Genomic DNA, 15,099 nt, shown 5'->3' with positions numbered 1-15,099 from the left:
GGTTGCAGTTCTTCGTTCTGGTGCCGGCTCGGTTCTTCTCTCCAAACCCAGATGGTCTTCAGAACCTCTGATCCTGATGTGAACACAAAGACTGTCCCAGATTCACAACCCCGAATGTTGGCGACGTTTTTATACAACCTTTAAGACTGACATGATTCTGACTGCTTCTTCTATCCTTAACTTCCTTATAAGGAAATGTTTCCTGAGTGTCTTCATGACCTCTGACCCTTAATTATATGTTAATTTGTCTGGAATCATAGTATAATCATAAGAGGTTGTAATCATGGAAATATTGTAATGATGGAAAGTTGGACTTTATAACTAAGATAATAATTAATAATAATAATTAAGAAATAATGTGATGTACAGAGTCTTTGTTATTTAAATGATGTTCTGATTGAAAATATATGAAATGTTTTAGTCATGTTGCCTCATCTGAGGAGACGACTCAGATGAGTGAAAAGGAGAATCTGACCCTAACAGAAAGGTTAGGGGCAATGGGACAGAAAGGTATTACATGAGCATAAAGAAGAATCTCATCCAGGGTCAGAGGTCATGACCTCAGAGAAACAGGAAGGTCACAGTGACGACTTACAAAGATGTGCAGGTCAAACAGGAACACAAAAAGACAAAGACTACAGCAAAGTTAATTAGTTTCATGCTGTTTATTGGTGTAGTTTCATTACTGAATGCAAATGGTCTATTAAACACATCAGTATTATATTTGACTATATTTTCCATTTACTTGTTTTAAATTTTTGTATTTAATATTATAAATGTTGCCAAAAGAGGGTTTTTATCACATCATTACCAGACTTTGGTTGTTCCTCTGTTTTCTGGTTTTCCTAAAAGCCTTACAAAATACTTTATGAAGCTTCAATTACTTTAATTTGAAGGCTGCATTGGTTAACTGTACATATGGAAATTTATTTAAAAGTACTTTAAATGTCTTAGAGATATTAAAGGTCTGTTTTCTGTGTACTTGGTGGAGGTTCTAGCTCTGTATAATCTAACTTATGTTTCTTAACAAAGATGTTTGGTGATATCCAGAGTAAGAACCAAACCCACTAAGGCATCAGCTGCTCATTTTGACTCGTCTCTGTTTTCCCTGCAGACATGAAGGCAGCAAAGAATTAGTTTACTCTGCCTGTTTGTTTGTGAATAGCAATTAAATGTAGATTTTAATTTGAATTTACTTTTGTAATAATCTTTTTATTTATGGTTCAGTTTTTACCTTTTCTAAGACTTTTTCAATCTGTTCTGAGATTTTTACCTTTGGTACAATACATCCATCAAATTGTTCAAAACGTTTTTCTCCTCTGCTCAGGCATGTTTAGTTAAATTAGTTGATTAGTTTCTTGTTTTCTTTCTTGTGTTGTTTTTGACTTGAATTATTTCTATATTCATCTGCTGCCTCATCAACATTTAGACCAGAAATACAAATCAAAGTTCTCATAATTTAATTGATGAATTCCTGGAGTTAATTTGATGGCAGAGCTAAAGTCTGGAGATGTGTTGCCTTATTAATGATACAAATCTCAAATTGAGTTTTTTATTAAGATGTATATTATACAATTAAAATAGATTATATGTCATACATACCATTTTCCTGAATCTGTTTATTTTAATTTTGCTGTTTTTCAGTGTTACAGGAGCCAGAGGTCGTCTAGAGGTCACTGAGATGATCCACCAGTCCAACCAGTGACTCCTGTCCTCCTGTTGCCTTCCAACCAGTCAGCATCAAACTTCTTTACTTTAATGAATGTTTTCTATCTGACTTATATTTGACTAAAATATGTATTTCAGTACATGAAACAGAAAAAGTTAAGACATTTTTTCCACTCAAAATCTGGCAACAACTGAAACATTTTTGTGACTTTATTAATATTAATTGTATAATTTGTGGCAGCATTTCAGTTGGTATTTTGGTTTATTTTCACATTTTGTGGTTCTGTTTTCTTCACAAAGTTCTACTGTTTTTTATTAGTATGTAACTTTTTCAAGAAAAATTCAAATAGTTTGTATTTCATTTCCTGTGTTTAGTGCTTCTTAAAATTAGATTGTTATATTGTATTTGTGTTATTGTAACACATTCTTTGCAAACTGTTATAAGTTGTATTGTTGTTGTTCAGCAGCAGACAATGAAAGAGTTTATTGTTGTGGAGTTTTAAAAGACAGACAAGATACGGCCTGTAGGGTGAGGAGGAAGATAAGATGTCCATCAGTGGTTCCAACCTTTTATCACCGCGGACCGGTCCAGACTTGCCAATGTTTCTGAGGCCCGGGTTTGTTTTTTTCCTGAATTTCCCCTTATGACAATCTTAGAAGGTCGATAATCGTAACCGATCATCCTGCGGAGTGTGATATGCTGAAGGCCCCACATCAGGTTTAATGTACCTCCCACTCCGGTGGATGTCAGAGATCATATGTGGAAACAGCATGAATGTTTATTCAGCATGTCATCCAAAGAATGTCCACAGAAATAATAACCCACCTTCTTCAAATCAGACAAAATTGGTGTCAAACGTTTGTGCTGGTTTGTGCAGCAAAAATGTTCATTTGTGCCGCTATCATTTTAAAGATATAAAGAAATGTTTCTAGAGGTCATCAAAGGTCAACCAGCCCCCCCACCTTCTTCAAATCAGATGAAATGGGTGTCAATTAACTCGACTACGTTTGTGCAGCAAAAATTGTTGTTTGTGCTGCTTTGGCTTTGAAGATACACTGAAAAAAAGTCGCCACCTGGATTTAACTAAGCAAATAGGTACAAGCCTCCTATTGGATAAGTACTGCATAGGTGATTATCTTTCAGCTGGCAACAAGTTATTTAACCCCAGCTGATGCAATGAGTAACTCCTCATTTCTTAAACAACCATGGCAAAAGACATATCCTGTGGTCGTGGAAAAGACGTTAGTCTGTTTAAGAAGGGTCAAATCATTGGCATGCATCAAGCAGAGAAAACATCTAAGGAGATTGCAGAAACTACTAGAATTGGGTTAAGAACTGTCCAACGCATCATTAAAAACTGGAAGGATGGTGGGGAACCATCGTCTTCCAGGAAGAAATGTGGTCGGAAAAAAATCCTGAATGATCGTGATCGGCGATTACTTAAACGTTTGGTCAAATCAAATCGAAGAAAAACAACAGCAGAACTCAGGAGTATGTTTAATTGTGAACGCAAAAGCATTTCCACACGCACAATGCGAAGGGAACTCAAGGGGTTGGGATTGAACAGCTGTGTAGCCGTAAGAAAACCTCTAATCAGTAAGGCTAACCAGAAAAAAAGGCTTCAATTTGCAAGGGAGCATAAAGATTGGACTCTGGAGGAATGGAAGAGGGTCATGTGGTCTGATGAGTCCAGATTTACCCTGTTCCAGAGTGATGGGCGCATCAGGGTAAGAAGAGAGGCAGGTGAAGTGATGCACCCATCATGCCTAGTGCCTACTGTACAAGCCTGTGGGGGCAGTGCTATGATCTGGGGTTGCTGCAGTTGGTCAGGTCTAGGTTCAGCAACATTGTGGCCCAAAGAATGAGGTCAGCTGACTACCTGAATATACTGAATGACCAGGTTATTCCATCAATGGATTTTGTCTTCCCAAATGGAACGGGCATATTCCAAGATGACAATGCCAGGATTCATGGGGCTCACATTGTGAAAGAGTGGTTCAGGGAGCAGGAGACATCTTTTTCACACATGGATTGGCCACCACAGAGTCCAGACCTTAACCCCATTGAGAATCTTTGGGATGTGCTGGAGAAGGCTTTGCGCAGTGGTCAGACTCTCCCATCATCAATACAAGATATTGGTGAAAGATTAATGCAACACTGGATGGAAATAAATCTTGTGACACTGCAGAAGCTTATTGAAACAATGCCACAGCGAATGCAGGCTGTAATCAAAGCTAAAGGCGGTCCAACAAAATATTAGAGAGTGGGACCATTTTTTGGTGGCAACTTGTTTTTTGGCCACGCAGTGTATTAATGAAAGGTCAAAAGATCAACTAGCACCCTACTTTTATGAAATCAGACAAAATTGGTGTCAAACGTTTTGCACAAACCAGCACAAACGTAGCCGAGGTGATTGACACCCATTTCGTCTGATTTGAGGAAGGTGAGGGGGCCAACTTCACTCAGGTGAAATGATAAGGAGCAGAGTTGGAGCAAAATTGCTTTATTTCAACTGTTAACTTTTTGTTTCTCTGCAGATTTGATCTAAGCAAGTCACTTTGCTGTTGCTGCTGAAGGGTCGGAGGTCAACACTCTGTCCAATATGAAAAGATATTCCAGGTTGGACCCTGGCAGCGTCCTTAACCTGTTCAGCACTGAGGGGGTTAAAAGTCATTTCCACCTGAAAAATACAGAAAATAAACAGTAATGGGAGTTATCAGGTCAAACTGCACATTTACAAAGTAAACTTCCTAATTAAATTCTAAATGTACAATTTAATCTTTTAATTTGTTGTCTTTTCCTGGTATTCCTCATCTCTCCTTCCTGGCTACAGGATCTGTTGCTGTCAAAAACACACCAGGACAAACATCAGCTTCCACTCACCTCTCCCTGGTGTCTCTGTCTCATAAGCTCATCCATATTCATCACATCTCCTGTCCAACCTGCTCTCACCTTTCCAGTTTCCACAGTGTTCAGGTTGCCGACCTCCAGATCCTTGCAGACCAGCAAAAAGGTTATTTCCCTGTACTAAAATCTTTAAATTTTACTTTTTCATTTGAGAGTGTCTGTGCACATGGGTCAAAAGATTAAATACCAGCATGACAATTTTACACAGTATTGCCCCTTTGAAGGAACTCATCATCCTCTCATACTATTGATTTAACTAGGACCATTAACATCATCCAAACAGGATTTCTGAGGGACAAACTGGAGCTGTCAGGAGTGGATTATCACATCTCAGTGGATCTTGGTTCTGCAGGGAACTATTCTGGCATTGTTCCTTTTTGCTTCTGTAACCACTACTTAATTTAATTAGCAATAAATTCAGTAGGAAAGTTACTTTTGTTCTAGGGTCACACAGGAGGATGATAAGCATACAAGTTTTAACAACTCAAGTTTATTTTTCTTTCCCCACAAAAAAAATAATAATCCAGGTAACACTAATTACCTTAATAAAATTAAGGTATAAAACTTAAATTGTCCACCCTTATATAAAAATATCAAATTAATATATAGAAAATTGAGGGTAGTTTTTTTAAACAGTAGCTTTAAAGCTTATTTCAACAAAAGAAATTACATTTTCCAGTTAGTCCTTCAATATAACAGTTCAGTCAGTCAGTTCAGTCAATGTGTCATAAGTTGTCCGTTATGAAAATGTTCATGAACAAATAGTTTGTGGAATAAAAAAAAGATTTGGGCCCCCTTTTTGTTCAATAATCTTATCTGTTGTCCAAGCTAAACATCCAGCAGCACCAGAACCTCCGTCTTTCCAGGCTTCAGTCCGAGTCACAAAGATGGCGGCAGATCCCTCCTGGTTCTGGATCCACTGGATCGTTCAGATATCGGTCGTCCAAAAAAAAAAAAAAAACCGGAGAAATCTCAGAACAGAATGTAAATTATCCAGTTCAAAATAAACAGATTTCTCTCATATCACAGCAGCACTGATGCGTAGTAACTTCTCTACTTCTGCTGAAATGTGCTTAGTCTGCATTTCTTCTTCCCTCTTTACTCTTCTTCTCGTACCGACACAGGAGAAATGTGGGTCTAGTGCCCTCTACAGGACATTCTAAGAACTAACAAACACATTAAACATACAGACAGATCAGCATAGTTTATGGGGGTTACACTTCCTACACGCTGGCATTTCCTTTTCTATCAACAGCAGATTTCCAAAGGCAAATAAGTGTTTTTATTATTTCCTAAAACATGGTTTCCATTTGATATATAAAGAAAACATTAATCATGTAGGCAGAGAGCAGCAGCATCACTTTCCAGAAGCAGTTTACTGGAAGGTGAAAGAGAATGTAAGTGATAAGGAGATAAACTGAACACATTTGAAAACAACCAGCATTTCTCAAGCTGTCATAACAGAAAACATGATCTACAAAATACAGAAATAAATACTTCAGAAACTGGAACAAATTTGAAGCTTTTGTTGTAGCTTCATGTTTGGGAAATGTTACTAAGTCTCTCTGAGTTCATGTCTTAAACAGTTTAATTGTTTAGCATTTTCTTTGCAACATAATTGACATTCTACTGTCACAGACAGTGAAGCTAGTTGGTTTACACTTGTAGGTATTAAATGTTTAAAAAAATAGTATGTTTTAGGCACTGTGGGTTACAAACAGTTAACATGTGTTGTGTGCAGTAGTGGTGACAAGCAAAGCTCTTTTTAAACACCAAGAGTTTAATTCAAACTGTGTTCATTTTTCCCAGGGCCAAAAACAAAACTCAAACTTACAGACTCAGAAGATTAAATATGTACAGCTATGATTTAAAATAACCAGTACATGGCAGAACTGTCAGGCAAATCAAATGTACAAATTATAAACATGTTTAACATAAAAAATACTTTTAAAAAAGTCTCTTCAACTTAAATTATGATTTTTTGTATATCAAATCAATTGAGTATGTATGTATTAGAATACATACATACTGTACGTATGTATTGAGTATTTTTAAGAGTACTTTTACTACTCTTAAAAATATTCTTTTTCTACATTATGCTTCTGAATGTTTTTGAAGAGGTGAAAAACAGAAGGATAAAAAAAAACAGTAAGAGAGATGAATCAAATTTTCCATGCCAGAAATATGTGACAGGCAGAAGTGAAGGCCTTCACCCAGAGGAACGTCACAGCAGGTTCCTGTTATGTTCACTTTGAGAAGGAAGAAGCTATAAAATAATGTTCTTACCAGAAGAGAAAGGTTTGAACCTGCTCTGGGAATATTAGGGTCTAATCACTCAAATCCAGTTAAAGCAAAATTAAGAACAATATAGTTATTCTCAATCCATCTTAAGACCATTCAGTACAATACTGACTGAATTAAATCACTATTATAATCCAGAATAATCAGACTTTGACATGTTGTGTTGAGGTTACCATGGACACCAGGTAATTAAGATGCCTCTATACAAACAGAAATGGAGATGCTGCAGAGCCAGGATCATTATGGACGGGTTGGTCATGAGGAGGAACGAGGTTATTATTTCACAACAAGGATTGTCTTCCGTCTCCCCTCACACCTGTTACTCATCATGGCAAGTAAAGTGGACACTAAGACCTACACTTGATAACACCTGTTCCTCATTTTGTAAAGAGCCACAAAACCAGCAACTAGAACAATAATAAACCAGACTGCCAGACCGATTATTAGCTTATCATCTCTGGCTTCATTCCATCCTTTATTCAATGCAGCAGGTTTGTTTCCTCTGTTCTTGGTTTGTCCATCCAGGCTCCCTGCAGGACAGAACCAGGTGTTAGTCTGATCCATCAGGTAGGAGATGCTGGAGAAAGAAGCTGGTTTGAGAGTAGCATCATCAACATCTGATCTGAGATCCAGGACCAGGAAGCTGCTGGTTCTGATCCAGATAAACTCACTCACCTGAAAGAGGGGCTAGGCTCAACTTGAAGGTGCAGATAGGATCTGAATCCAGCACAGCTCTTTTCTTTCGATTAGTTTCTGCCTGAGCAACCCTGCACTCATATATTCCTCTGTCATCAGGCACCATGTTATTCAGGACCAAAGACACGTCTCCATCTTTCATCTGCCGGTCGCGTAGATCCACTCGGTTCTCGTACATTTGGTGCTGGTGTTCCGGATCCAACTTACCATCCCGAAATAAAAGGACAAATTCATCCTCCAAATCAGTTCTGCTCCACTCTACGACGGCGGCAGGTTTGTTGTCAGGAGTTCTGCATTTTAGATTGATGTTTTGTCCAGGTTCAAATTGGAGCTCTGTAGAGATCTGATCTGTAGAGGAGGAAATAACACAGTAGAGAGATAGAAGAGGTAAAGGTAGACAAACAGATGACGTGGCAACCAAAGTGGTCGTCTCTCTCTCTGCTCTTCTATCATCAGTTTCAGCTTTGCTACAGAAGAGGAGACAGCATCAGTAATTTCATCAGTGCAGGAGAGGAGGCAGGTGAAGAGGATTAGAGGCCTCCGGTTGTTTTTTAAATAAATAGTCCAGCAGCTTTTATAAAACTATCAGAACAATAACTTTATAAAAGCTATTGTTCTTGTGCTTTTTTCATCTTGTTATGAAAACATTTCGTACTTAACCCACATTTTCCAGCAACCTGTTTATATGAGGGCCTTGAGCCCACTGTTGTCCCTGTGTCGATCTCCAGCATTTTCTCCAGTGAGAGGCAGGATCCAACCTGCCTCTCACTGGAAAAAAGTTCAGTGGAAGAAGGAGGAAAGAGAGTGGGTGGTTTAGTCTGTCAGTGTGCACAGTATTAATAAAACAAATAGAAATAATTAACACTTAAGTATCTAAAACACATTTTCTAAGTTACATTTTACCAAGTCTCATCAGAAATTTAACCTGAAGCTGTCTCCAGATTACTCGCCTTGTGATTTGCTACTACGAATGACACGACTCATTTGGACTAGTTCTGTCATGGCCGCTGCTGAGCTTCTCACTCAGCTCAATCTGCCACGGCATCAAAGGTATGCAAAAGAATAGAAAGAGGAGCAAAATAGTAAAAAAAAAAACTCTAAATATGAAATGGTAGACCAAAATTAAAAGCATTAACAAGATCATTAAATGCATTAATCATGCTGAGAAAAACCAGTTGAAGTTAGCATGTGATTGGTAAGTTTCTAATCTGCAATGTGCAAACTGCTACGTTGCTGCTTTTAAACAATGAGAAACACTTTAAATAAGTTGTATATATTTGTAGCATTTAGAAAGTAGAACTGGTTCAAAGTAACTCAGTTTAAAAGCACTGAAAAAAATTCATGTGCTCAATATATCAAATCAAAAACAGAATAGACTCTAAACTCTTCCCATCTCTATTAGACTTTTTTTTCTTTCTTGAGTTTCAATGTCATTTTGTCCCCAGTGTGTTTATTCAGCTTCAACAAATTATTCAGACAAAAACATTTTTATCAAAATAAAATGTATCCAGAATTAAAACTTTATTTAGAGACTTGGAGAATGAGTTGTTCTTCACTCTGATTAAGGATACCTTGTGTTATTGATTAGAAACACAGATAAACACCCTTTCTGTCAGACAAAGTTGAAATATTTATGAATAAAAACAGATGTTTAGCTCTAATCCCACCTAATTCTAAGAAAATATAGAAATATTTGTTCAGAAGATAACCCATCACAGTCTCTCTAAAAGAGAGAAGAGCTTTAAAAGTCTTTCATAAAAAATAACATTTTCAAAGCTTAATATCAATACTGAAGCAAAACCAGCCGATCAGTTGGGACTTTTACATGGAGACGTAAAGAGGAACAAAAGTGCAGTAGCTGTTCAAAACAAGTACAATGTTTACTTTTCTTAGTCATTTTCTGTTTGGTTTCCATCTGCAGAACAAACTAGTTAAGCCAGTTCTACACTAACTCAGCTGTTAAACATTCTTCCTGTCATCACTCTACCACACCTTCAACGTTTCTCAAGGATCATCAGCATAATACTTATGTTGAGAGTAATTATACTCTCTACATAATATTTGTGTCGAGAGTATAAATATTACTGCTGTGAGTAAACAATGTCAAAAACTACTTTTATGTAGAGAACATTTTATTCTAAAGGTAAAACTTACCTGCTGAAACAAGCACAATGAAGATGACAAAAAGCTGAACGCAGCACAGTGACGCAGTTATCATAGCAACCATTTCCTCGTTGTCACGGCAAGCAAACTCAACTTTTGGTTTAATTGAAACTATTCAGGGTTATTTTCTGATAAAAAATACAGTTTTAACTAAAAACAACCAGGAACTAAATTAAGATGGAGAATGAAAGTTAAAACAACTTGGTAGGAAACTCAATAGTAAATCACTGAGTCCAGGAAGGGGAGGAGTTAGCAGGGAAATTTGACACCTTCAATAGCAAAATGTATCTCTGTACCACATGACCTAAGATTTAAACAATAAAAACATCTTTAAATTATCTATTATATTTTTATAAATACCAATCTCTGCAACATTTTAAAAAATGTCCCAGTTGAGTGGAAATGATTAAATTTCATAACACCAAGCATTTAGCAATAATTACTGGAGCTGCTCATTTAAAACAAAGTTAATTTCTCTTAAAGCTAATAAGAAAATTGTCTCCTAATAAAACACCAAAGGTTTCAATGTATCCACACATCCTTCTAATATACTGTATATGTGACTAGTCACAGCAAAAGTGGGAACACGTCATTTTGACTTTTTTACAGATTCTTAAATTGTGTTTAAACTTTCTAATGATGTCAAGCACATGGAAATAAAAAAAGAAATGAAGAAGATATGGCCATTTGAATGTTAAACTCTGGATTACAAAACTTAGAGAGAACCGCTTTCAAAGTTTTCCCCTCAAACTAACAGCTGTTCCTTTAAATAACTTTGCATTAACTCCACCCACCCAGGACAACCTGTCAACAAACAGGCAGTGCTGGGACGGTGTGTAGACAAACATTCTCAAAAGCCAGCTTTTGTCTGGCTTATCTAGCTGGAAATATATGTAACCACTGTTCTAGTTTTCCCCTATGAACAGCGCCCAGATTCTCTGACCTACACTCTATCAACTACCTCACAATGAGAAAATAATGTATTAATTGGCAACAATATATGTAGTGAATAGAGTGCGTAACTGAGCACAAGAGCAAGACTAAGATAGCTACAAGTAAGATCTAAATGCAGTGCGACTGTGACCTTATACTAAAATAAGGAAGGAAAATGGTAAAGTTGAATATGTACCAGTTTAATAAACCGTACTGGTCAGTAATAAACCAAGGGCGATGCACATTAACAGAGCACAGATAACTTTCAGCACCATGGAACAATAGCACAGAAGGTATCCCACCCATTAATTAGATATTAATCACAGGAAGTGCTACACTCAATATTACAACAGCGGATCTGACCGTTTTCACGGCGCTTCTGATCGATTCCTCGGTAAAAACAACTCAGTTAATCATGTCAAGCTTGTAACATTTAGTTTAATCGGCAGCTGTTGTTTACAAAATTGTAAAAATAATTAAATAAACGAGGTCTTTTTACGCTGTTTTGTGTTATTTTAAACGCCAAGAGAATCTGTCTTTTTCCAACTTATTATTTCCTGACAAAAATAAAAGTCAGTCACCAAAACACAGTTTTTCAACACGTAGTGTGTATTTATAATTTCTCATTGCTGATATAAGAGGATGGCTGAAAGCAGGGCACAAAAATTAAGACTTCCTGAAAAGACGAGAGCGTAGACTTTCTGGTAAATCCCGTTCTAATGTAAAATATGACAGATTACTGTATTAAGGAAATTTCTAGTATACTACAGGCTATCTATCACACATAACAATTTTTGATAATTTGGCAACAGTTGCCCTTTATTCCAAAAGTTATGGGGGGAGGAGGAGAGAGAATGGATATTTCAGCTGCCTGAAATAATCTGTTCCCCTCCATAACATGGGAACAAATTAATTTACCAACAAGTCTTTAACTGTGTTTATTCCTTTTATCATCAATAATAAATCCTGTGAATTTGGTAACATTTGCTCTTTATTTGACAAAGTTATGAGGGGGGAACCATATATTTCAGCTGTCTAAAATAATCCGTTCCCCCTCCATAAAATGGGGAAAAAATAAGCAAATCCTGTGAATTTTGAAACTCATTATTTGTCTATATATCGTTTGAAGCAATTAATTATTTGATATTTTGAAATCTAAGATGGTTATAATAAATATTACTGTTGATTTGATGATCTCTATGTAATGTATGTTCTGTTTAAATGTTTATCTTCCAAGTTACAAATATTTTGCAGGTATTACATCTAACAATGCACCTTACAATATAAACACATACGGTGTTTTCTAGAAAGTCAAAAATCACCTGGTGCTGTTGCTCCAATCAATTATGCAAAAGTGCAGGTGGTGGGCAGATTGTTCGTCACGTTTTGCTTTAAGTTAAGCCAACTATTTCAGTAAGTCGACACTTTTCTTAAATATGGACAGTGTGGAATATGAATCGCTCTTTAACTTATAAATATATATCAAAGCACATAAATTTCACTTTGTATTATCATACACGTGTTTCACAAAAACTGTCTGTCTTTGTACTGATATGCTTTCGTCTTGTTTTAATGAAAGGAATAATTTCAGTCAGTCAGTGCAACAAACTGCTTGCTTTATTATTAATTCCTATGTAGAAAATAGTTGTATGAATCAGTGAAGTTAATACTTCCTCAGACTCCAATCATATGATTTGCATAATATGGATAACATATCAAATGTTTTGTAAAATTAAATGAAATGGGTGTCATGACAATGAAACTAATCTTTAACTTTTTATTTGTTTTCCACTCCTCACCCCATCCTCATCATCAGATGTGCATGATGCTTTTACTGGGAAAAACGTCTTTGTCCTTCTGTCAAAAGTGAATGCATATAAGTTGTGTAGGAGCCATTTATCCTTTTCTGTGTTTATCGCCACCAGGGGGCGAATTTCATTTTGAGTTCTGTGTGTCTGATGGGGGATGGGTATTTAAGGTCAATGGTGATTCTGTTCAGGTGTTGTTAGTGGGAAGAGGCAACAGTTTTCCACTGTGTTTGGTTTGGGTTTTTGATGTCGAATTTACGTGTAGCTACATTGAAGTAGCAAACAATGGACATTGTTCTGTACAATAAATGACCTTTTTATAAGTCAAACTAAAGATCGACATGGTAAATCTCTACTGAACGCACGTAAGACCAACGCCTTCAAGCACAACAACCAGTAGCCTAAAAGATAGGATTTTAGCCGCTACAAGTTGTTTTACTTTGACATGAATAAAATTGTTCCTGACATGGAACTGGAGAGTCAGGTAGGTACAATGACTACATTGTTTTCAAATATCACAGCTGTTACAGTATTTAACTAATCTTTTTTCTTGTAATACATTTGCAGTCTATTAATGCATTTCTGTCCGTCATCGTGAAGGAATACAACAGCAAGAACAAGACAGGCTGAGTTCATAGATTCATTTGCAATGACAGCAATGTGGCAGGGAAAAAGTCCTAGATTAAAGAAGGTAGATGTTACACATTCCACTGTGCTTCTGTGTTACTCTTCCATGTGTTATTAGTATTTTTGAATCGATGAAAAGAAAATGTTTTGACTTTTATATGATTTTACAGATTTTTCTGTATCACCTATAAAAAAGTATAATCTCAGTGCTATGTGTGTGTGTTACTAAACATATTTTGTTCTTGATATGAAAAAATCAGTTTTTTTTTATTATTCACAGATGAACCCAATGAATTACGAAATAATTCTGGGAATCAACAATCAACACCACCACTGGACTTTAGTGGTAATAAATGTTTTTAAACTCTAAAAACAATCTATATCATACTTATCTCATAGACAAAAACCACATGAAAACTGTCGAATTCCCACTTTCCTGTTTCCAGAGAGGCGGTCTACAGCATGAGGTTGGAAATTGCTGTGAGACTTATCCTTAACATTAATATTCTTATTTTGAGTGTTTATGACAATTGTTATCATGATTACTATTATTTGTATGTTTGGCTAAAACATCTGTACTTAGCCAAACTTAAAACATTAACATGGACTCTGAAAACATTTATTTAAGGAAATTGTTTGTCTACAAATTAATAAGTACAATCATTTTATTTTCTATATTTTTTTCATAAATGACTGTGTTGGTGCTTAGCACATCTTGTGTAATAGTTTTATACACACACACATATATACGGTCACGATTGTACATGTATAATCGTGTGTGTGTGTGTTTTTATACTTTAGTTAACAGAGGACCTAAAAGACTTGTGTCACTTCTGTGGAGAGATGGAAAGTGACACGGATGTGAACTGGGTAGGAAAGTTTTTAGAATTATTCAAAGACTTAGTGTTAGTAAACTAAATAAAGAGGACAAGTTTTATCTAATCTTATCTTGCGTAAACAAGCTATGATATGATCCTCCAGCAGTTGGAATATAAGGGAATCTAAAATGATTGATTGTATATTGTAATTGTAAAGACATATTTTTCAAAAAAACCTGATATTTTTGGTTTCTTTCCTAGATCCAGTGACGTGTCTGAGGTGGTTCCATCATGCATGTGTGGGAAGCCCATCAACTGGAAAAACTTATCACTGCTTTGCCTTAGTTGCCTTTGTTCCTGAGTTTGCTGTGGTGTGCTTGTTTATGTATGTTGTTTAATGGTTAATAAATTACACTTCGAAAACTGTTTGATATTTATACTTACAAGATTTTGATATAAGGCAGCTATGGAAAAAAGTTTAAATCCCAAGGCCCCTCATCTTTGAGAAATGAAGAGCAAATGTTTCCAAAGCAAAGTTAAAGACTTTATTGTAAATTAATTTGTTCCCATGTTATGGAGGGGGAACGGATTATTTTAGGTTACTAAAATATATGGTTTCCCACTTATAACTTTGTCAAATAAAGAGCAAATGTTACCAAATTCACAGGATTTATTGTTGATAAGAGGAATAAACACAGTTAAAGACTTGTTGGTAAATTAATTTGTTCCCATTTTATGGAGGGGGAACGGTTTATTTTAGGTTACTAAACCGACCGATTCTCTTGGCGTTTAAAATAACACAAAACAGCGTAAAAAAAACTCGTTTATTTAATTATTTTTACAATTTTGTAAACAGCTGCCGATTAAACTAAATGTTACAAGCTTGACATGATTAACTGAGTTGTTTTTACCGAGAAATCGATCAGAAGCGCCGTGAAAACGGTCAGATCCGCCTCTCCGGCTGTAATGCGCGCTCCCGACACAAGGGGGCAGATTTTCGCAGGGGAACAGAATTGCGCACAACAGCGGGCACGTACACCTCCAGTACCGTTCTCACCCCAGTCCATCACAACCAATCAAACTGCTTAAACTTGATTTTGCCCTTGACTGACCAGTAAGGTAGAGACAAGTAAAACTGATGCATTTACTGGCGGTAGTAAATAACAGTTATTAACAA

The 15,099-nt window shown here is 36.3% G+C and overlaps 2 protein-coding genes across 2 annotated transcripts in view; both read right to left on the bottom strand.

Annotated features, from left to right (window-relative positions):
* LOC116732561 (muscle M-line assembly protein unc-89-like) overlaps nt 1–15,099 on the bottom strand; it is a 444,643-nt gene that overhangs the window by 256,928 nt on the left and 172,616 nt on the right. The gene's annotated exons all lie outside the window — the stretch shown is intronic.
* On the bottom strand, nt 6,337–10,286 carry LOC116732645 (uncharacterized). Its single transcript, XM_032582992.1, has 3 exons — nt 9,728–10,286; nt 7,553–7,921; nt 6,337–7,407 (listed from the first exon to the last, which is right to left on the bottom strand). The coding sequence occupies exons 1-3, from the start codon at nt 9,798–9,800 to the stop codon at nt 7,232–7,234; spliced, it is 618 nt and encodes a 205-aa protein (XP_032438883.1). The 5' UTR covers nt 9,801–10,286; the 3' UTR covers nt 6,337–7,231.

The sequence above is a fragment of the Xiphophorus hellerii genome, chromosome 14, assembly GCF_003331165.1.
Source record: "Xiphophorus hellerii strain 12219 chromosome 14, Xiphophorus_hellerii-4.1, whole genome shotgun sequence".
NCBI classification, from domain to species: domain Eukaryota; kingdom Metazoa; phylum Chordata; class Actinopteri; order Cyprinodontiformes; family Poeciliidae; genus Xiphophorus; species Xiphophorus hellerii.
This window is presented reverse-complemented; position numbering and strand designations above follow the sequence as displayed.